General features: G+C 35.2%; 1 protein-coding gene across 5 annotated transcripts in view; it reads right to left on the bottom strand.

Moving 5' to 3' along the window:
- Positions 1-917: 917 nt before the first annotated feature.
- Positions 918-24332, bottom strand: part of RIC1 (RIC1 homolog, RAB6A GEF complex partner 1) — a 46655-nt gene continuing 23240 nt past the window's right edge. For 2 of the 5 annotated variants that reach the window (XM_054002448.1, XM_054002452.1), the window contains 23 exons: positions 22564-22671; positions 21344-21486; positions 20977-21113; positions 19931-20022; positions 18771-18859; positions 17784-17928; positions 17265-17313; positions 16004-16156; positions 15509-15712; positions 14031-14069; positions 13665-13775; positions 12977-13066; positions 12197-12357; positions 11081-11219; positions 9923-10039; positions 8385-9113; positions 7902-8060; positions 7658-7791; positions 6389-6675; positions 5400-5594; positions 3443-3632; positions 3122-3310; positions 918-2808 (listed from right to left, as the gene is read on the bottom strand). In XM_054002448.1, coding sequence (XP_053858423.1) covers positions 2523-2808; positions 3122-3310; positions 3443-3632; positions 5400-5594; positions 6389-6675; positions 7658-7791; positions 7902-8060; positions 8385-9113; positions 9923-10039; positions 11081-11219; positions 12197-12357; positions 12977-13066; positions 13665-13775; positions 14031-14069; positions 15509-15712; positions 16004-16156; positions 17265-17313; positions 17784-17928; positions 18771-18859; positions 19931-20022; positions 20977-21113; positions 21344-21486; positions 22564-22671 — 3946 coding nt within the window. In that variant the 3' untranslated portion in view covers positions 918-2522. Of the gene's footprint in view, positions 2809-3121; positions 3311-3442; positions 3659-5399; positions 5595-6388; positions 6676-7657; positions 7792-7901; positions 8061-8384; positions 9114-9922; positions 10040-11080; positions 11220-12196; positions 12358-12976; positions 13067-13664; positions 13776-14030; positions 14070-15508; positions 15713-16003; positions 16157-17264; positions 17314-17783; positions 17929-18770; positions 18860-19930; positions 20023-20976; positions 21114-21343; positions 21487-22563; positions 22672-24332 lie in introns of those variants that run through there. The other 3 variants (XM_054002450.1, XM_054002451.1, XM_054002453.1) reach the window with 3 other exon arrangements.

Consider the following 24332-nt stretch of genomic DNA (forward strand, 5'->3'; position numbering starts at 1 on the left):
ATCTGTCCACCTGCTTAGTGTGGGTGCTCCAAGACTGCCACTGTGGGTATCTGTTCCAGCGGGCTCCACAGTGTGTTGCAGGTGTAGAGGCTGCTTCCCCATCATCTAAAAGGACTGAGCTGCTGAGCACTACCATAGCAAAAAGAGGCTAATTAGCAAGACTATTAGTGTATCATTTAATGTATTTACTTGCATAGAGCGACAGGCTGCAGGGAATCTCTGTTCCAGTGCCTGGACTACTGCCTCCTGATCCTCCTTTATGGGCCTGGCTGCCTGCAGGACTCTTCCTCACCTTCCACAGCATTTTTTACTCCTTATTAAAATGTATTTAATACAGAGAGGAGGCACCAGCTTGTGTTTGCTGGAACTGTCTCTGTCTGACATGGCCCCCCTTGCCACCTAAACCCAGTACATCTCTTTTCACAGCAGCAGGTGGATGTAACTTCAAAGATGCACTAATAAGGTAAAGTTCGATTCCTTAATCCTGTAAAAAACAAGCCACAGGAGTATAAAAAACAATTTCATCAGGTGGTTTCTCTGAGAGCTTTGTCTCTCTAAGATGGCCTACCTGAATGGCTTGAAGTCAGAAATGGTTATTTTTCACAGGAGTTACTTCAAGTTGAATACATTTGTCTTTTAATTACAAGTATAACAGCAGTGAAATCAAAATACAAAATTAACACATAAGATTTGCATAGAGATAATTACTAAAGAAGTACAAACTTCTAAAATTTCACAACTAAAAAGCTTTACCTGCTAAACAACAGTAGCACAGTAGTAAGATATGAATATTAAGAATGTTAATATATCAGTTAATGTATGTTTTACTTGCACAGATCCAAAACCTGAACAGCAGAATGCTGACCAGAATGGGCTTGGCTTACATCATTACCACAGAACCACAGAAAAATATTAACTTGAAGCACAGTTTTTATTTCCTTTAACATAGATTAAGCAGGTTTCTTTATAATAAAAAAAGCTTTAAGTATTATCCCCTTAAAACAATAATGAGTTTTGACATCAGGTCACAACAGGCTTGTAGGTATGATAGACATTATCTGTAACCAGTAGCTACAATGCAGAATAAGCTTAATGCTGGGACTCAGACTGAGTTTTTTTCCTCTAACTTCAGTCTCAAGTTTCAACTCTTAAAATGAAGTTCAAGTTGCATTCATTAATAGCTCCAGCTTTCCACTTAATACTCGCAATTATTGCACTTGTACTGGTTGTATTGGCTTAGTAAAGCCATTCTAAAGCAACAGCTTAGTATCTGTACATTTTAAAGCACTTGATCTTATCTACAAAGGAAATAAAGATGATGAAACCACAATTCATTTAAAACTTAATTGTGAATAGTCTTAATTTCAGAGTTTAAATGGATGTGCATTTAGTAACTACACCAGAAAAGCAACAGATGCTGTAACTACCCTATGATGACTAGTTTGGTCCATGTCAGTAACCAAGTGATGTTATAAAAAATAAAGTAGTTTATCGTGTAAAAAATGAGTAATGTTGCATTTTTGTTCAGATTGCACAGTACAAACAAGCTAATATCTAAATTAATACTGTTACAGGTAGTTATTACATAGGGACAGCAGCTAGAAAAAATAAGTACCTCAAAGCAACAGACTTCTGCAGCCAGGTTTTCATAACATTGTACGAAAGTTAAATATGTCTTAGAAGTATGCATATTATAAAATGTTTGAAAAATGTTTAAGTATGAGCTGTCAAACTAGTTTTCCATAGCAAGAGTATATGATGATATTATTTACATTTTAAAAATCCATTTATCAGAAAAGAATTTACAATGAAATAAATAACCTTCAGCAGTCCCTTAACCCAACTACAAGATCTGTTAAGTGGCAGTAAAAAACAGGTAAGCCACCTTGTGTCAGTGTTAGGTCAGTAAAGTATGCCTCATCCAGAAAGAAGTGCAACTCTGCTTTAACTTTACTAGTCATCTAGAAACATGCAAATACACATAGGTACCTCCAAATATGGTACAGTCTTGAGTATTTGTACAAGATTATTCACAAAAACATACAATATATTTTACAGGTCTTTAATACAAAATATCAGTATCAAACCAATCCGAACTGCATTGATCAGACATTTATTAGGCAGGCAAGCTGCAAAGAAAACAGTTTTTATATTTAATCCCCTCTTCGCCTTTTAAACTCAAGATATAAGTAGTTTCTTCGTAACGTGTTGGTGATGTAAAGGTTCTGATGAACACTGGCTGAATCTGTCTCCATGTGTGTTCACTCTCCCACACTATTTAAAGTATCAAAATGTAAAGCTGCAGTCTGGCCATTGCATCAAAAAAGAGTCATGCCTCCTTTTGAAATTATTAGATGAAACTGGTATTTAATTATCCCCACTAAAATTTTCAAAGATTGAAATATTAAAAAACGAAAACAAACAAAAATAAAAAAAGAGTCAAATTCAAAACACAGAAGCAGATCTAAGAGCTGGTTTGCTTCCTTTCACACCTGAACAAATGGAAGTTGTTCACCTTCCATTTAAGACACAACACAGTCATAACTGCCTTCTTGAAATGAATCCTCATCCTCTGTCTTAGCCTTGTCCTCTTCATGTCTGCTTGCATTGCTGCTGCCAGCATCACTCTGAGGATTAGTGCTATGGCTAGATGAAGTCCTGCTTTCCTCAGCTCTTGGGTTCGCCTGTTCAGGAACCTTAGAAGGAATCACTGGCTGAAACACTTCTGGTTGTACTTGCTCTTCTACTATTTCATTTAGTTTCTGGATTTGTGGTTTGATGATACTTAGAAATGGCTTGTACCCAGGGCTAGGAAGAGAATGGGACGGAACACCATAAATTAATTAAAATTAGTACTTCTGTCATGTGCCTGAAAAGCAGAAATGTTTATAAATAAAGAGAAAAAGGCAACCCTGATCAAACAATAAAAGTTGGAAAGCAGGTTCCTCTAGGTTTGTTTCAGTTTGGTTTGTGTTTCGGTTTGGTTTGTGTTTGGGGTTTTTCCCAGTTTGATTACAACTTTCTGAAGTGAGGTTTCCTCTAAGGCAAAGGTAATAACTCAAAGTTACTTTTAAAACTATCTACAGCTCAAATGAATCTGAACATGGAAAGCAACACTTACCAATCCGTAGAAGCCCACTTGTCAACAGCATCTAGGCCAGTCTTGATATTCTGACAGATTTCTCCATCAATATCAGAGGACTGCATGATACTGAAAACCTGGTTGATAACTGAAGATTCTCTGAGAATAAGGCCTATGACAACACACCAATCCAGACATCCTGCTTCCATGAAGATATGTAGCAAGTACCTGTATGGAAATAAAGGCTGTTTATTTTTCTACTCCCGAGACAAAAATTGCAGTGTGGTTGTGTTGATTGTTTCTTTCTCCAAATGCTGCATTGCCAGCAATTCTCAGTCTCAAAAGTGTGTCATTACTTACCGCAGCTGCACCTGTGACTTGTGTGGCCCTTTACTGGCCAGCTCTAGAGAGAGCTGCTCAAGCTCTGACTGAGTTAAACTTAGACTGGAGAAGTTTTCATCCACTATGGTCCAGTCTCCATCCACCATAGAACTTGTTTCAGTCAGGTCCGTTGCTGAACCAATGCTGCATTCATCACCTATCAAAAACACTCAGAAACATAAGGGAAAAAAGAAACTACTTACTTTAGTAAGACTCAGAATTACTGAACTACTTCCTATAAAAATTGACAAACAGAAATGCTTTACGGTGCATCACAGTTACTTCAGGCATATTGTCCATCCGGCTTCAGCATTCTTCTTGTCACACTGGATGGTAGAACTAATGTTACAGGAATGCAATAGTTTTTCTATCCAGTAAAAATAATTCAGGAGAATTATTATCAGTAAGGCATCCTAGGTATGTGTTGGCAATCATCATAAAAGCACCAATACAGCATCTTGCATACTATAGTCCAAGAATTAAGTCTAGGAAGGGTTACAGTCTGTCTAAAATTCTGCTTACTTAACTTTAAATTTTGTTAAAATGAAGTTTCAATATCAAATTATTTTCTTCACACAAAACCATGAAGATTTCAAATGCTTTGTAATGCAAATATTTACGAGCACAAATTACAAAACGAAGTATTTCCAGTAAAAACATGAAGACCACATGCAGTAACACAATTTTCAAAGGAACAGTAACAACAAAGCAAAAACCATTACAATGGTGAGTCACAAAGGCACCTACTCTTGAGAACGATTTCCATATTAAAGCAGATGTATCTTTTCTTGGAAAATGTTTAGGAAGTCAGAAAGTTATTTTATTATCTTCTTGCCCATGAATACCAGTGCTGGATTAGTAATTAGTGAAATTTTTATTAGAATTCAGTTTGCAATGTTTTAAAGGCTATTAATTTAGTTTCTTTTGAAATAAACTGTTTCAAAATACGTACCAAAGTCCATTGAACTCAAAGGTCTTCATGCAGCTCAGAAAAAAAACCCCACATATACTTGTTTATAGAAAGAGCAGTAGTGGCAGACAGCAGTAAAATCAGTGCAATGGAAAGAGATACCTATTTTCTTGCAGTCTCCAGATTTAAAAAACAAGAGAAACAGGAGTGAAAATAAAATGAGACTGTGCCCAAGCAGTCAGAGAGGACCTCCAAATGCTCTGAATCTCACAGAAGGCTCTACAGTTGTAAAAATTAAGAAACTGTAGTTCACACTAGGTACTTAGATCTTTGCCCTAATGGAGTGGAAATCAAGTGATTTAGATACTGTTGAGAATGTTGCTCTATGCTCAAGGACAAGAGGAAGTATACAAAATTTTTAAAAGACTAGAATGGTCTGACAAACTTTTTCTATCTGTGTTCAGAAGAAACATATAGAAAGTACAATTTCTATTTTAGCAAGCTCATCATACATTGCAGTTTTTAAAAAGCAATTTACATAAAGCCATAGGAAAAAATACAACTATATGGATCTCTAATTTCCTCAACTTCCTCAATAAGTAATGTATCTAATATCACTCTTAAGAAACCCAAAAGCACAAAGTTCATGCAATTAGAACTGCTCCAACCCCTGCAAGAGGCTGAGAAGAAGGCTGTGCAAGAGACAAAGAAACAAAAAGCCACAACATAGGACACTCTTCCTATCCAGACTGGAAAAATACTGAACTTCAAGTTATCACCACAGGTAGAAACTTCAACAAATATCTATTTCATATTCAGCTTCATGTACTTAAGAGATATACCACATGGGCATTACCTTTCTGTTGTAAAAAATTCAGTTCACTTTTCAGTAAGTCCTTTTTTTTTTTTTTTCCTGAATTTTTATCAGTAGTTGAGAAGCGACAATACAGCATGACACACAAATATCAAAATATAACACACAGGTCACATTTTTCCAATGAGCAGAGAGAAGGAAGAGTGACTAACCTTTACTCAGCAAAGGAGAAAGGAATGCATCTTGCATGTGTGGCCCATGGGATGAAACAGTGTCAATCTCTCTCTGAGAAGAGCTGATAGTACCGAGCCAGCTGCGACTGCGAGGTGTGTTTGAAATCCCTGTGTCCATTTCCATGTTTACAAAGGTGTCTGCAGATTGAGATTTTAGTAGTTGCTCCCCCACAGCTAAAAAAATGAAAGCATACCATAGAAAAATCATATAAGTATTCAGAAGGAAATTTAGATAGTTCTCTCCAGGCATTTTAGTAAGCTAAAACTTGCATCTAAGTCAATATTCAGGGGACCAATGAAATTCAAGGGAATGCAGCAAGTTTAGGCATTTCAGGAATTACTGACCAGCTCTTTATGTGAGCACTGGCATGAAAGAAGTATGATGTAGTAAAGTGTTAGCGTCAACAGAAGTAAATAATGATGCTGCTACTAAGAAGAGGAAGACTTGGCAGTAATGTCAACCTTGCCATATGGAGATAAGGTAGCAAATGTCAACTTTGCTCTAAGGACATAGGGTGGTGAACTGAGAGATCAGTAACATAAAGGAGGTTTACAGAAGTCTTCCAAGTTCTTACCATCTAACAAAGTAAATTTCAAACATTAGGAACATTACTATTTAATTTTAAAACAGTTAATCAAAAGCTCATCTAGAGACTACAAAGGAATATTGATTTCAGTAATTTTCTAGAGCAGAATTTACACTGAAGCAATCTCCATGTTGAGTTCAGCATCTACACTGATGTCCAATTCAGTACACCCGGAAAGCAGGAGATTTCAACAGAAATGGTAATCACACAAGAGATACTGTCTAAGCTAAACAGAATCTCTTAAAAAAATACACTCTGTGTGAGAAAGCTGTGCAGGTGGCAAGCCTCAGCCTGTTTACTAAACCGACGCAGATTCACAGATGTAGCCCTGCAGGAGGGAAATCTGAGTTTGAAATCTATCAAACTCAGATGTTACTGTACCTGTCTTGTACTTTCCATTCTTGAAAGGTGAATTAATGGATGAAGCTGGTATAACTGGAAATGGCCAGAGGAAATCCTTGTGTAGCTTTTTCAAAGCACACACAAAATCCTCCACACGGGCAGCTCTGGCTCGCTCCTTGCACAACCAGCCAATCAGCTCAAAGCCCAACTGTGCAGCAAAACAGCCAAGGTCTTTCAGCTTGATTTCCTCCAGCAGACGCCGAGCATGCCGCCAGAGCATCATGTCAATGTACATGTTCTCAGCACAGTCACTGTCTTTACTCCACCTATACACACAGCACAGAACAGCCAAGTGAATGTTGATAAAGCTGAGTCACAAAGGCCACAACTGCAGAACATCGAGTCACCAGAGTAGTAAAAGGAGAGCTTTCTATGTAACAGCAGTTTCCATCATTCTTTGCTGTTTATATTCTCTAATAGATCCCACTGCCTCAACAGGTAGGTGAAATAAAGGATTTAAGTTACCACAGCAGCAGTTTTTATAGAGCATTAAACTATTAGTAATGCAGAAAAAAGCAAAGTAAGACATATAAAAGGCAGATGACATTGCTAAGTTTAGAGAAATAGTCAAGTATTGGCCTAGAACCCTTCCTATCAAAACCTTTAAGACAGTACTCTCTATTAAAAATTACTAATTCAGCATTTATACTAGGATGATTTTAGAAATCAGGATGGGGAAAAACACCAAAGCAAAGATAATAATGAATTTCAGTTCAATACTACTTCTGAACTGTAATACCTATCAATATCAAGTCGGTATACAGCAGCTTTAGAGGAGTTCACCCCAAGATGTAAAAGGTTCTGTTTGTAGCTTGGAAACACAGTGCCAGATCAAGATGTGCACAGTAGCAGAGTAATACACTGTGATGCTGTGAACTGTGAGCTGTTCAACATGTATTTTTCAACAAAACAGGTCCTTTAAATATGAAGCACATGGTCTCACTAGCTACTTAAATTACTACACATGTAATGTGTACCACATCCACTGGTTTCACAGTCTTTTGGTCAGCAATATCTATGTAAGCATGCCTGTGCATACATACAAACACACATACATATATTTACATGTGTGAGAATATATTTTCCCCAAGAATGTTACAAGACACAAACAGTACAAAAGTTGTGAAATTACAAATGCAAAAGATGTAGAAGATCATGACGAATCTATCATATCATTTATTTCTATAACTTAAATTGGTAAGAAAGTTAGTCCTCTACCTAATAAACTGGGGAAGGAGAAGACATTACCTTTTTTGAGATGGGCCAGAGGGCATACTCAGTGTTTTTGTCAGATTAAATTTGCTATGGAGATTCTCTGCTGATTGGGATAAACTAATGCTGCGATGCCTGAAGAATTCAAAACCACCACTTGAACTAGGTTCCTAAAACCAAGAAAACCAAAACATACACTGAAAGGACCAAACATGAAATATAACATGAAAATTAATCATACAAGGCTTGATGCACAGTATTTACTTTTCTCATCACACACCTGAGTTGTTGGTGTAGCTGGGGGTGTTTCTGTTTCTCCAGAGCCAATGGCTTTAAGAAATCTAATCATATGACGACAGAGATCCCACTTTCCCTGCTCTAAGGCAGTATTAAATAGGAGAGTAGCATGTTGTCTGCTAACTGCTGGAACTTCCATATTCTGCAAGCAACAAAGCATAATTAAGTGCTTTACTTTTACTATAGAGCATCAGAAGTTCTGCTAAGTCAAGCCACACTGCTTCACATTCGAGTATACTGAAGATTACAAAGAGTAAATTTCATGCTATAATTTTCCTATTTAAAACAGTAAACTAACTACTTACACTGCATGATCTTACCACCCTTCATACCTGGACATAATATCAACAGAAAACTGCTAAATTAAAGACCTGTTGAACAGGCACAACTTTGATATGACATTATTTTTAAAATACTGCAATATTAGTAAATATCAGTACTCTTTCAATATATCTGGTGCTGTTACCTGTAGGATAATAAGGTAAGAGGCAGCTGTGTCCAAGTCCTGGGCCATTAAGCACTCTTCAAATAAGTCCTTTGGGTTTCCAACAGCAGCAAAAAGGTAATTCCACAGGGCATATTCTGTCTTCCTAGCACAATGAACAACTGTCTGCAGGAAGAGGGGGAATTCTGTAATGAACTTCGCCACAGTGGGAAGGAGAGGGTCGGGAATGGGTTCCCGCGAGGTAGCTTCTTCTTCCAGCACTTCATGAAGCATCAGTTCTAGTACATGAGGAAAGTATGGTAATGTGGCACAGGAGTGGGCCAAAAGCAAGGCTTGTTCACCGAGGTTCCTAACCAAGAGCTGGCGTAAAATGTGATGGAGGTAGATCTGAGAGGTTCTCTCAACAATGGAGAAAGGAAAGAGAACCTCTAAGTGTTCTCTAGCACTGGTTTGAGTGTATAAACAGTCATAGAGCACAGTGTCATTAACAGCACCAAGAACCAAGGCATCTTCAAACAAAACAGCCAATGGGTATATGTTGATGTGGAAAGGCAGCATGATCCGTCTTGACAGAAAGGAATGCGGTTTTCGATGATCTCTGGGAAACAGGGGAAGCCAGACTTTCATACCTGCCCCACCACAGCTGAGCCACAGAGCCTCCAGTAAGTGGCGTTTCTGTTTGTTAATTCTGCAAGTGGTCCATACATTTTCAACAGACTGGGCTAGGACAACTGGAGCACAAAAAGGCAGCTATTTAAAATGAAAAATAAAAATTTTTTTAAAATACCAGTATCCGTTATTCTTTTTATTTTTACCCTATTCACAAGAACTCTATTTTTCAGCTAAGAACTACTGTCTTCAAACATGTTACTCTTCACACAAAGAAGAAACGAATCTGCTTCTCTCTTATCTGCATCCAGCATGTGACAAAAGACCACTTAATACTTTTATTAACTCAAGACATTTCTTTCTTTTTTTAACCTCCTTAATACTTCATCAGGAAGCAGAGAGATAAGAATAAAGATGAAAAATAAAAACCTGCTCTCTGCTTCTTCAGTTAGCCCCCAAGTCCAACCTAGGACTGACAAATCTTTGTCTGAATTTTCCAAATTTTACACTCCTAATGTGCTTGTTTCACATAGAATTGGTTTTCATCAGCTCAGAAGAACTGAAAGTTCAGTAATTGATTTCTATTGTTGTTATTGCCAACATGTAAATGTTGTAAATTGTAAATTTAAATGTAAATGTATCCTGCAAAAAATGATAATTTTCCATAAACATACAAAACAGTTCTGGACAGACTAGAGATTTTCTGTTATTGGTGCATATGAAATTTTGGGCACTATCTTTACTCTTAAAGCTTGTCTATTTCATTTCAATATAACTAGCAAACATGAGCAAATGGTAATATACTTCCAGCCAACAATTCCATCTGTAACCATAAATACTGTCTTGCTTATAGTCTTATTTTCTTTATGTTTGGACCATTCTCTTGCACAGCTTCTTCCATCACTGACATCTTTGAAGCCATATGCAATACTCCACATACATTTACTCACATGCTTTCTTTGATTAGGATTACTGTCTTTATCTCGTATCTGGGGTCCAGATCGATCCCTTTGCAACATGATAAGTTGTCCTGCTAAGTTAAGCATAATACTTTCAGCTTCACAAGCCTAAGGATAGAAAGAATATTAAGCAAATTATTTCAGCTTTTTGAATTATAATTTTATGCATAACCACATTAAAAACCCAGAAAAAAATGTAAATTAGATGTGCCACTTTACAGAGATGACTAACAACTGAATTCAATGCAGAAGGACTCAGAAAAATCAAGAACTAATTCTTATGCAAAGGAGTAAATACTGGAAGGTTTCTTATTCACCAGACTCACTCCATGTGTTTAATATGGACTTTTTCCAACTATGTATCTTAAAATGGGCAACACACCAGTATTCTAAGAATAAAGTTCCGTATTCTTATCAGAATCATCATAGTATGATTGCCAGTATCTGACTGCAAAGACTAACACTGGTACATAATCCAAGAGCTGAGTCACATTTGTACAGCATCTTGCACTTTTATTTAGCTGCAGTTAGAGAAAAATTGTTTTAGTAAGGTGTGTCAAGAAAGCAAAGTATTCTGCTCAGTTAAGCCTATTCCATTTTTGTTTACAACAAAAATCCAAGTTCTCTTTGCATGTGCTTTCAGTTCCCTGACAAAATTTTGAAGTTAAGACAGGGACCTTCACATCTTAAGTCATTGTTTGGCTGTTGCAGAATTGACAAAGAGTGCCTTATAGGGTCATATGCCATCTTTTCATTTTTCTATTTATTCTTTGAGTAATGGACATGTTGTTGCAAAAAAGGTAATCTCTAATGCCATGGTTTACTCTGGTTTTTGACTTTTAATACATAATAGAGCAACATACCCTTGACAGAGTTAAATTTAATTTGTTCACCAAGACTTGGTCCCAAATTTAGCAAGTTAACAAGAGAAGATATGAAATAAAATCTGAATTCTTACTTCTCTATCCACCTTCTCACCCCCAGTTCCCACATATAATGTCTATATAATGAACATCAGAAAAAAACATGTTCAGAATTTTACCACATTGAAGAGCCACTGCTTCATGACTGATTTATCTGCCAGGTAACCTTTAAGGAGTAAGCTAACAAATTCAGACACCAATTCTACTGAATTCTGAGATCTGTTACCTGCTGAGGCATTTTCAAGGTGATGCCAGTCTCTGTTCTCACTGATGTCAACGTAACAGACACTACAAGAAAAGGATGAGGAATGTACCGAGACATGGACACTTCTTGAAGAATTTGGATACTGGCAGTAGGATTAAGACTGAAAGGAAAATTACTACATTTAGAAATTTTATAACATTACTTGACATGAAATAACTACCTTGAAGTAAAACTAATGAAAATAAGCAACTTACCCTTAGCAAATAATTTACTCAGTGGAACAAATGACATTCCTTTTATCAGGATTCAGTAGAAATATCCACATATCTACTCTATATAAAAGTTACCAAACAAACCTATACTGATCTTGATACTTTGAGAAATACAGCTGTACGTGGGTAGAAGACAATGTCAAATACTTCAGAATATGACTCTATTAACCCTTCAATGAGACAGTTTCTAGGTTTGGATTCTGTTGGGAGCTTTTTTGTAAAGCATTGGAAATATTTTTCTCTGAAGGTCATCAACAACTTGCTTTTTTCTACCACAAAAAGAACCCTTCTTGCTAAAAAGAAGATACCGTAACTGTAAGAAAAATCACCTACACAGGCACTTTAAAAGATCCCCTATCTCTGAATCTTTATCTCCTCCTTAGATTCATTAATCTTAACTCTCTGAAAACACGCAGCATATTTTATGTTGCTACTTCTTTTGCATTAAAACAATTCCTCAACACCACACCAAGACCAAACCTTTTCTCTCTTCATCTTTGCAAGCCTGCTGCCACTTTCCCTTCACTAATTATTGCTTCTAACGTTAGAAATATGTTTTTATTTTAAAATATTCAAATTCGTGGGTGTCTTCTAGTCCTTTTTTCTCGTATTCATATTCAGTTTTCAAGTTCCTATACTTAGGAACAGTTTGTTCAGACAGCTGGAAATGTGCATACATCAGCTACTACCTACCTCCACCTTGCACGTGCCTATCAGTATGTGTGCAAGTGAAAACACTCATGAACTTGTGCATTGAGGTAACGCCACCAGTTACCAAATACCTTTGTATTATTGTAGGCATTTACTCAGACTGAGAGCAGATCTACAGGGACCTTACTGCAAAAGCATTCAAATAGCAACTCACCCCTCAGAACTTCTCTCAATACTGTAAAGGCAAATGGAACAATCTGCTCTGAACAGTATCACAATGTCCCGGAAGACACTCAGTAGTAACGTATTTGCTTGCACTTTGGTGATGTGAGCAAACGCGTTGTCAAGATTAGACGTTCGCAGGTAGATTCTCAGCTGCAAGGAAAAGGAGTACTTTGAATAAACGTTATGTTTACCAACAAGCTAACAATAATTCCACTTTATTTATTTATTGTGGAATGGCTGTCAAGAATTTCTACCAAGACACATTACTGAGTTTTTGTTTCATAAAGTATTTTATTCATTGCATTTTATTATTACAGCCAAAGCAGTTAAAGCACAGTACAGCCAAATCTAAAGTACTGAACAACAATCATAAGGAAGGACTTTTATTCACCAGTTTTAAATAGCAAAGAATAAGTAAATCTCCTCTGCCCACATAGTTTAAAAGCTTGCAAAATTGTCCCAAAACACTGTAAACAGGTATCTCAGAACACACTTCATGCTAACATGCAAAAATGTCACAAAGTTTTCAGAACAATGAGTAGATTCACTGTAATCAGCAGAAACTAGTTTTTAATAACAACAAAAAATTTTCTGCGAATAATTACTTATATATGAATATAAAAACTCTGAATATAACCAAAAGCCACCAAAGTTTATTGTGTATAAACATGCTTACAAGACCACAATAAATTTCATGCTTATAATACTACTGTCATACAGATCAGATATTCTAATCATTATATGTTTACTTTGAAGAAAAGTATCTCACCTCTTCCTGGTGATCATTTAAATTATAACATGCAAGAACAATGAAGTCATTCCACCATGCTAAGCCACCTGTTACCATCATAGTTTGCTCCTGAAACGAAAAAAGCAAGCAGATGACATATAGGTATGTATTTTTATATACTTACAGACACAGACATGTACATTACATGGGTAATTTCTTAAAGCCATGCATGATCTCTATAAGCTTTAAGCATAGTGGCAAGACTATGTATATGACGTTTTTTATGTTTACAATAACCAAAGTACTAAAGAGTAGTATGTGATGGACAAATCTCATCCTACAAAATACAGTTCCACAAAACAGTAGTTTATGCTACTGGTATCCCTGGACTTTCTCAAATGTAAATTCTAGCCAGAATTTACAAGCTTTACATCCAAACCTACATCACATGAACTCTCAGATATGATAAGTGGAATTAAATGTCTGACTATATGCACTCAAAATTGGAATACTCTGCTAATATTCAGACACAACTTAGTGTGTCAAAACCACAAGATCTGTGTTTCAGACACTTTATGAGAAACATATGTATAACCAGCATCCCTAATCCCAAATGTATCTACAGGTTGTTTTCTTGAAAATGATACTCTTTCATTTTCCCCAGATCTTACATCCCAACAAACAAAACCTTCCCTGTGCACCAGAATACAATTCCACAACTTCTTACCTGGGTAATGTTTCCAAACAGCTTCCATTTTTTGGTGAGTAAAGAATAATGTGCAAAACCAAACTTGCCAACAACAGCTACATTCTGCCCAAGCTTGTCAATAGCTGAAAACTGTAAAAAAGAAATAAAAGTTACCACAACCTCAGAAGGGAACTTATTTAAACTATATATCCTAGCCAAATATGGCGCCACAAGGCAATATAACATCAGACTCAAAACATGTAAAGTATCTTCATGTTTCATACTTTACTAACACAGTTTTCTTTCTGTAATATAAAATAATTATTTCATTTTCAGCTAATCCTAATGGACAATTATAACCCTCCAATATTTTTAAATAAGCATGAACATATTAAAATAACTCACCCTTATAGGCCAGTTGCTCTCTAGATATGTACTATGAATCTAAAAAAAGAGAAAACCAAAACCACATGACTATACCAACTCTATACCATCTACCATTAAAATACCGATTAATTGTAACATCCTATAGGAATTTGGACAGGGTCAGTGGTTTTTTTCAAAACGCTGTCATAAAGCTATTTAATGTTGGAAATTTGTTTTTAAATACAATTACTGCCCATACACCAAAAGTTACTGATGCCTAAATGTTACCCTGTTTTGAATACACAATATATCAGAATTCATTAACAATATACACCAACTAATACTACATTACAGATTAATAATCACAATTTGCTCATTTCTCCTCCCAGCTACTTCCCTCTCTAAGAGAATCTTTCAGAGGAACATAAAGGTTTTGATAAATACAGTCTTCAGGCAGGACTTTCAGTATAGGGATGAAATTTCTAATCCTGTCACAAATACACACCAGCATATCCAAAAGCCTTCTTATGAGAGAACTTTACTGGAATATATCAGATCAAATCTCAATTCTGTATTCTTCACATCACATGGGATGATGCAAGCCCAGCTTAGAACTCCATTCTCTGATCTGACACAAGGCAGGTAGGTACTCTTGAGACACAGCCACTGTTCTTTTTCATGGATATGTTGCTCTGCACAGTAATTCTAATTGTTTCAGCTTTACTTTTACCACAGAACAAAGATCTCTCCCTCCTATACCAGTTTCAGAAGACAGAAAAGCTACCTGGCCAACTGAAGTGGAAATTCAACAGTATCTATATATTGCCTGACATGCCTAGAATCAAATACTTTTTAATACTACCGATCCATGTGCTATGTGAAGAACAAAATATGGGGACCTTTCAGAAACCTTTATTTAAAAAGTGTGACCAATTCAAGCATCAAAGAATACACATTAGAATTACAAATTAAAATATATTTATCTTTTTATTTATAGTACAGGGAAAAGAGAAGTCCCATTACTACGCTGGAAACAATTTCTTCTTTGAAAGCCTGATATTGTGAAGTTTTAGTTACATGCTTAAATAGATGCCATTTTTTATGCTTGAAAATACAGCTGGAGTCTGAAGGCTATATTCATCAGCTGAATATGTTTAAAAGCATTTTGCATAAATAACAAAACAAACACCTAAATTATTTCTTGCGTGTTACATTTATTCTCTTTCAAAGCACAGGAAAGTAATTACCTACTCATTCCCAAAGTCATAAGACCTTTAAGTCTGTATTTATTGGCTAGGAGGCAAACTCATAGCCGCAAGGCTGATAGGACCAATGTTGCTTTACCTTTTGTCAATGAGAAAAAGCTATAGCATGGCAAACCCCCAGAGACAATAAAAAGGCAATGACCTCATACCAGAGGAAAAAGGTCTGGCAGAGAGTGAGGAGATCAGCTGCATATTCTACTCCTACAAACTCTTTCAAGCACAAAGCACATATGGGAAACAAGGATCAATTACCTGTACAACATGCCAATGCCGGTGTCCTAGTAAAGTGCTTAAACCCTGAGAATCTAAACCGCCGTCTGAAAATGGGCCTCTTTCCCTGCTGTGGTTATGTTCAGAGTGTGCCAAAGTATTTCTGGGACTCTGAGTCTGTGCTGCATCTCCACAGTTCAAATATAAGCGATCTTCTCCTTGAAGGAGGACTTGCTCCTGGTTACTCTATATTAAAATCAAAACAATACAAAACAAAAGAAAAAAGCACCTTTGAATTCCACATACAGAAGACAAAGGAAAACTCATGATCAATATATTAAGAGATTCTAAGTAAATAATATGAAATATTGCATAGCAATATTTTCACAGTACCATTTTAAAGGCTCTATGACAAAAAAGAAAGACAACTCTAATGGCTACAGAACAGACTTAAAATCTGAGAAAACAACTCAGAGGTCACCTAAAACTGGAACTATGATCTAAAACAAGGATATATTTATCAACAAAAAAACTTACCATACAAGGGTTAACAGTGAGTGCACTCTTGATGAACTGAAACTGCAGAATACCAAACTGTTGAGCTTCATTATTTGCATTTCTTTCAGGTTTCATATTTGAAGAAGAATTCCCATCAATAACCCAAAGATGATACCCTTCTGATCCCCAGGTCTGAAGGTAAAAGAATAACAATAATAAAATTCCCAGCTCAACACTACATACATATATATAACTGTAATACTATATATTCTCATAAAACAAGAACTACAGAAACTTACTGTAACTGATCTTATGATATACATGAGCCTGGAAAAAATCCACACATTTTGTTGTTCTAAACCATATCATTATAGGAATCAAACAGTAAAATTCACAAGGTACAGTAAGAATTATTTCCTGTCTTATGTAAAAAAAAAAAAAAAAAAAAAAAAAGATTAAATGAAGTGTAACTGTGCAAAGACACCCACATAAGTAATGAAAACTGTTTAGTTCGCAGTTTATTATTTATAAATTCCACAGAGCCAGGTATGAAACTATCCTGATTTCCAAAATTACACTGGCTGTTGTTCATCTAATTCAATGATATCAGAATTTCAATTTTTTATATTTTTTAAAAGGTACATTTAAAAGGTACTGTCATTACATATATGTACCTCCACTTGGGATGCATGTTTAGAGTTGTCAATCTTCATAGCAACTATATCATGATGAATAAACCAAATTGTTTTAGAAATACTGCATGAAATCCACCATGGTTTGTATGAGGCCTTGAAATTGGTTCTAATTTAAAATTTACTCTAATTTATTCTATTTATTTATTGATTTTACGGATTAGCAGGATTGGATTTAATGTTAACTAGTTTGTATTAAAAGAACAGCACTTACGTTTCTCTGGAATTCATAATCTGAGTAAAGTTGCTTTAAGTAGTAATTTTAGCTAATAATTTTAGAAAAACAAGGGAGTTTACAATTAATGTTGATATGTGTCTCACTGCACTTTGAAATATAGCACCAGATAAAAAAGCAAAATTAAGAAAAAACCCAAAGTGTTCATTCTTAGTATTAAAAGCAAAGGCAAGAAAATGCACGTCATGCATACTTCATGAAAAAAAATCATCAGTAGTCCTTTTTTCCTTCAATAAAACATTGTAGTAAAGGCATCTCACTATGAAAACTAATTAGGCAAAAGGAAGTTTGATTTTCTGAAAATCTGTTATATTAAAAACAATTTAAAACATTAAGAGTCATCCTATTACAGTATATTTACATTCATATTTACCATGGAACAGATTTTTAGAGGGTCCTTTTTGGCACCATCAGATTGATACCTTAAAAACAGAACAGAACAAGTTTGAGTTTTGACTTCATCAGAATAATAAATTAAATTCCTATCTTCATATTTTCATATGGTTTATACTGAATCTCATCTCAAATGGTACAGCCTGTTTGATCCATGACACTACAAAAAAAAGCAATGCAACTGTCAGATGTCTAGCATAAACTATTTGAAATACAGGCACTGAGGGACTTCTAATATTTGCTTGCTCAAGCTTGCTTCTAGGCTAATTTTCTCTTACAGAAAAGAAGACCATTCAGAAATGAAAATAATACATTTTTCTTTATATTTAAATGATTACCTCCTAAATATTTGCCAAAATACCTCAATATCTAAGAAATCATAAAGGAAAAAGATATTTTAAAAAAGCTAATTCAATGAATTAATTTCTAATCATATGCTTTCAATTAGAAAAACAAAGACTTCTAATAAACTCTTTACAATGTCATTAAAAATACTCACGCAAAATCACCTCCTAAAGTACAGATAAGCTGAGCACCAAAAACACTCCATAAGGACAAACCTCCACATTCCCAGGTCACCATCACAACACAGCTATCAGGTGACCATCTGATTAGTTTAACAGGTCCTGTTTTATTCCAAATATCTGTTTAAAAGTAGAAAACAAAGTAAGTGAAAGTCCTTCAACTGGTTTCACCGTAAAAGTATAAACAAAAATATATGGAAGTAAATATTTGATTTTTCAATTAACAGATGCATTTATCAAATTGACCATCTTAAAATGAATAAGTAGCAAACAAAAAATGGTTTCTTTTCAATGCATGCTTGGTTTCATAAGAAACTAAGAATACAGGAAAACATGCCAGAAGTATACTGCTATAAGACAACCACAGAACCACAATTCTAATAAAATAATTTTTCAGATGATAGAGGCACTTAACACAACTGTAAAACTTATTTATGAATTTGTTTTTTAACTGAAAACCAATAGATACACATATTTTCAGTTGAGGATGCAATTTACCCACTTTGTATGTTCCTTACTCTCAAACACAGAATACTACATAAAAAAATACACTGCAGTGCAGGAAGGATGCTGCATTACTCTGTATTTTTCTGTACCCTGGATGTCAGTTGCTTCAAATTAATTCACAGTTCTATTATACTCATTATCAGTTTTGTCAATAACCTCTCATTTCCTGAGGTAATTGAAAAGTAATTTCAAGACTAAGAATTAGTTAAAAACCCCCACAAAACCACAAACTAGCCTCCCAAACCCTCACATACAAAACACATATGAAAGTTAATTAAAAAGCAACCAGCTAAAAGTGCAAAGATACAGAAGTTAATTAATACAAACAGACAGGAGTAAATACTATTCACATCACTGATTATGCAAACAAATAAACAGAGATTAAGTAGCCAAGGATAAAAAATACATTATACCATAAAAGCAGCCAGAAAATTCTAGCAATAAAATTAGCTCACCAGGATATTGTTTTGGTGTCAGTTCCAATTTATGAGAAAACTGCATGGCGCCAGTGGTGGTATCTATTGTATAAACCTGCACAGAGCCACTGGAAGACATTACACATGCTTTAGACTACAGACCATTTAGATTTCTTATCAGTTTCAAGAGGCTAAGAAAAGATGCTATTTCTCTCACCAACAACAAATTTATCTAGAACAGAGATGTTTAATCAAGTAATCGCCAAAGAATTTTATGAAACAAATTTCTAAGATGCCTTCCAGAAGTCATGAGAGGACCCAAAACACTAGCTCTAGAATAATCAATGCACTGAAACTACTTAGTTCTCTTAAAATACATATGTACATACAATCCACATGCATTTATGGCTTCCAACTGCCAGACAATCCATGAGGGAAGGCAGCATTTACTCAGTGCCAAAGTTTCATCAGTGATGTGCTAAGGCATACCATGATCAGTAAATTAAAGTTACTATTCCTGTTTCAGAGGAAACACCAACATACTGTATTGTTACTACAAACAAGAATACTAGTTCTTAAGAAGACAGCTGAAAAATAAAACAGAGTTTTAAAAATGTTCTAATACAAAACCCAAGTAAAATACAATCAAAGAAGATAAAAAGCTGCACTCTAAGGCCAGCTTAAGCAGTATTATACAGGGGGGACTTGAAGGAGCAGTATGCAAAATACCACAACTAAAAGCACTTCTGCCACATTTAATTTACAAATATTCACAGTTACTCAAACAGGCAACATTCTTCTTGACCAAATCATGACTCCACAGAGCATTTTCTCAGCTGAGTGTGAAGTGCTGATTCTTGTCCAATATTATTGTGACTAACTACTTAAAACTGACTTTGTAATCCTGCTTTGAGATCAGCTGGGATTGCAGCACTTTCCATTCCTTGCTACTGGTCCAGCCACCTTTTAATTTTTTTTCCCAGACCTGAACAGCAAACATAAATTTCAACTGCAGTTCAAGCAAGCAACCATTTCTTTCCACCTCTCTCCTGCCTTCTGGACAGCACATTACGCAATCTCCAGGCAAACTGATTATTCTCAACTTTACAGTTCTTGCAATCCAACTTAGTAAGAAGTAACTACTAATTCAGCTGTATAACGAACATCTCCCCTGCTCTGAACCACCCTTAAAAACTTACTTGGCACATCCAAACGCCATTAGCCTGTATTTGTTATTCACTGCCACACAAGTTCCATCAATTACATCTTGTGCCCAAACACCATGGAGCTGCTGTAGAGAAAGAATTCAGAAGATTTTTTTTAATAGTGCTTTTATTAATAACAGTCAGTTTCTATCCATGTTCACCATATTACACATCTGCCAGCTGACCTTCATGATCTCAAAATTTCTATTAATGTCAAGATCAATTGACATGGCTCAAACAAACAAAATCCAGTAAATATAAAACTGGTTTTATTCTTCTTAATATAAATTACAGAAAGATATAAGTGTGTAAGAAAACTGTGTATAAGATCTCTTAATAACAAAATAAGTCAATACCTATAAGGCAAAAAAGTGCCTAACTGCCTAGGGGAAAAAAAATTGGTAAATGGTACTAAGAATTAAGAAAAAAACAGAAAAGTAAGTTTCCATCTGCAACAGCTGAGATCACAGGTGTTTCAAGTGGATGAAGGAATCTGACGTAGATGTACACTTTTCAGTTTTCTGTAATTAAAATACAGATATCTAACAACAAAATGTAATAGTTTTTCGGCTGAATTACAGGTAAGAAAACACCTAACTTGGAAAAGATTCCTGTGAAAGAAATTCTGACGTATGCTTGTCACTATGGGAAAGAGATTTGATAAGAACTAAGTCCTAGACATAGTACTTATGATACTTAGCCATAGGAGAAACCACTTCCTATCATATATCAGCTTGTAACTTCTAACAGGAAATCTGTTGGTCTGACACAATAAGACACGGTCTATAATGACAATTTGAATGAATAAATGAAAGTTAAATCTATTATCAATTATGGTCTCCCAGTGGTACCAACCCTATAAAAATCTAGCTCAAATTATGCTACAAAATGCAGTCTTGCTCTTATGTCATCTCTTAAGCAGATGTTAAATTTTAGTTTCTTTGTAGCTGAACAGAATTTAAAGTAGAAGGCCAACTGAAATGCAGAGATGAAGGAAAACACATTTATTGTGCATGGTAGAAATGCTACAGGAGACATACCTCAGCAGTGAATCTACTTGACATCGGTGTAATGAAACCAACTCTGCCATCATTAAAAACAACAGCAAAGCCATCAAGTGTGGCACAGTATTCCATATCTCTGATGTAAACGTCTTCAAATCCCAAAAGTGAACCTGCTGAGAAAGTATGAGTAATTTAAAAATATGTGAACACAGAAATATTGCAAGCCATTCAGATATTTACTTATAACTTCAAAGAGAAAACCTAATTTAAACAGGCTATTTAATTCCCATTTACCAATGACAAAATTTTTTCATCTCTGCTTAAGAAGAGAGAGAATATTTTATATTAGATGGTATGTCATTAAGAGGTAACTATTGTAAGCAATAGAATCCCTAAAACCTACCTCGAGAAGACTGCAGATCTACAGAAAAGGGAACTGTACACAGGTTGATGGCCTTCCTCCCATTGGTCATACCATCCCAGTGAATGAGATGGAGAAATCCATCAGCAGTAGCCACAAGTAGATCTTCTAACATGGACTGCAAACTAATAAAAGGTATTTGTTAATCCCTAAAAAAGCTTCATCTCAAATCAATGTCACAGAAGTATCGATTAATGTCATAAACACTGTAATACTGCCTCTTGTACCAGCAACTACATTGTAAAATTACATGTAAGTTACAAACATGTACCACACTGACAAAATACGGTATACACCTCAACTTCTCTCCAGTAATCACTGTTCATGAACAGGTCTGAGGTCTGTATTGTTAGAGTAATTGCTTAACTGGTATACTAACTGCTGAAGAGCTTTTCAATACTTTTGACTAACCATAAGACATTGCTGCCAACAATCAATTATTCATCTATCCCAGAAAATTAACAATACTGCCTAGGCTGTAAATAATTCACAGTACATTTTAATCTGTGGTTGGAACAAACTGATGAAGGAGAAATTAGACTCCTTCTAAATCCTTTTTTATACATTTCCGAACTCCTGAAAACTACTGTTAAGCTACTTCCATACAAAGCTTTTTCCAGTATATATACTGCATGTCTTCCAACACCCATTTTGTCCTAAGGAGCCTCTTCCCAAACATCACTTAGTTACTTCTCTACCTCCTTCAATGCTATGAAGTTTCACCTACTTTTAACACATACTTATTTAGCTTGTTCAAAATCTCTTTATAGGATAGGCCATCACTGCAAAAAAACAAGAGGTAAAGAAAAAGGACAAATATGGACTCTCTGCAGGCATCTGGAGGAATGCTGAAATACAGTTTTGCTCTAACCTATGAACACCTCCATGAAATCTCTAATACACACTTTGAGCTGAAGAACAAACTAATTTATAGTAATACACAGTAATATTGAACATACTAATACTTCTATATGACGAAAATATCAGTATAGCCAAGCACAGAAAGAATTCTTAAACAGCAAGTCACTTTTTCACCTCCTCAGACTTACTAGTTGCTAATAGTAATTTACTAATATTAGTCCTTACTATTAATAAGCATAAAAACCTATTAAAAGCCTTTTCTTCCATCCAGTTTTCCTTTCAGTTTTTAAAAAGTATTGACATATATGGAAAAATTCTCAAGACCCAATCAAGGAGCATACCTTGTGATAGAGGCTTGCAAGTCCAGCACTTTCTTCATTTCTAGATTTAATGAAGGAGCGCATTGTTCTTCCTTATAATGTGGGGTTCCCTTCAGATGAGGGCTTCCTCTAAAATACAAGAGAAATATTAGAATTAAAACAGGTTATCCCTCAAAAGATTCAAGAGTTACTGACTTACATTCCCGTGGTCTTTTTCTCTCCATATATTTATGTGTATATATGTATACACACACACCATCCAGTCACGTGCAATCTGCCACAAGCAGCACTGAATATCTAAGGATGTAATTTTGGTGCTGAAAGTTTAGTCTATTGTATCACCCTCTATGTCCATAGAGTATGTAGGCAAAATAAGACAATGAACAGAGAATGAACATTACAATACTGTGTGGCCTTCCTTAATACTTCTAAAATAAGGGATATGTACCTGTGAAAAATCTGATTTAATAAATTGTTACTCAACAGTTTACAGCAATAAAATATGTTGAATTCTTAAGGATCTCAAATTCATTCTTTTTGAAGATGCATTACAGATATTACAGACTCCAAAATGTTTATGTTTCTTCCATTCCTTTTACCAGATCAATGTTTATAATATAAATTCAGCATGCATAACACAAGTAGACATCTATCACAGTATTTCATAGGTGTATTTCTCCCTGAAGTAAATTAACTAGTTTTTAACCTAAGACCTACTAAGAAAAGATAACTGAACACTGATTCTGTCCCTTTAAATAGACCATTACAAAATACCAACTTCCAGATATAGAAAGCTCTTTTTCATCTTCCACACTTTAAATTTCACATTCCACTGATTGTGTTACAACATCTTTATACATCATTATACAGCATCATTAAAGTATTTCTTATTTATCTGGGTTATCGGATGTGCCATGTGCTTTTTAAACTTTTTTTTTAATGAAAACTGACCTGCAGCCATAGTACTGTAACGCTCATTTATCTAATGAGCATTATGCTAGTAAGCCAAGCAAACTCTAATTGCAACAGGCACTGCGGACAAGTTAGAATTTGTAGTAACTTCAACAGTCAGAAACAATAGGTATGTACACAAATTCATGTAATCTTTACCTGTATTTTAACTGACAAAACATTTATTTCAATTTACATCAGGGTAGCAAATATAACTACCTAAGACATGGCAGAAGCCAAAGAAGATGCAGCTTTAGAGAAGTTTGACAGCACAAGGATATTTTCAATCTCTTTCCTGTCTTGTTTATCTCAGTAGATATCAAGTTCCTTAATTAATTATCATTTTATAGCAACATCAAATTCATATCTGTTATTCTTTGATGGGCACTATACCTTTCCTTATGTACCAAGGACAAAGTATATGCCAGCTAAGGTAAAACCAAGGTAACCTTTGACAATCTGGATTTAGCAGATGGATGTAGTATCATTCTTCCAGAACAAAACTATGGTGGCTATAAAAAATGACATTGAAAAATGAGAAAAAAAAAATTAAGGTTAGTTAATCTATCACCAGAAGATTTGCAACTTGTATAAATTTAAATTATTAGAATGTTTGTTTTGCATTTTGAACAAAAATTAATTGCAAAAGGCAGCTGTCTTAGGAAATATCTAGTCCTTCATGTAAGCTAGCTATCATGGATTGACAGGAATCCTGAAAAAAACAGTAATTTCTTTTTTTAATAATACAAGCATGGTGGGGTTGTTGTGGTGTTTTTTAGAATGTACAAAGCCCCAGGTGTTTGGAGATAGGCTTTTCAACCCATGTGGACATACAGTTC

Source organism: Vidua macroura, chromosome Z, assembly GCF_024509145.1.
Source record: "Vidua macroura isolate BioBank_ID:100142 chromosome Z, ASM2450914v1, whole genome shotgun sequence".
Taxonomy (NCBI): domain Eukaryota; kingdom Metazoa; phylum Chordata; class Aves; order Passeriformes; family Viduidae; genus Vidua; species Vidua macroura.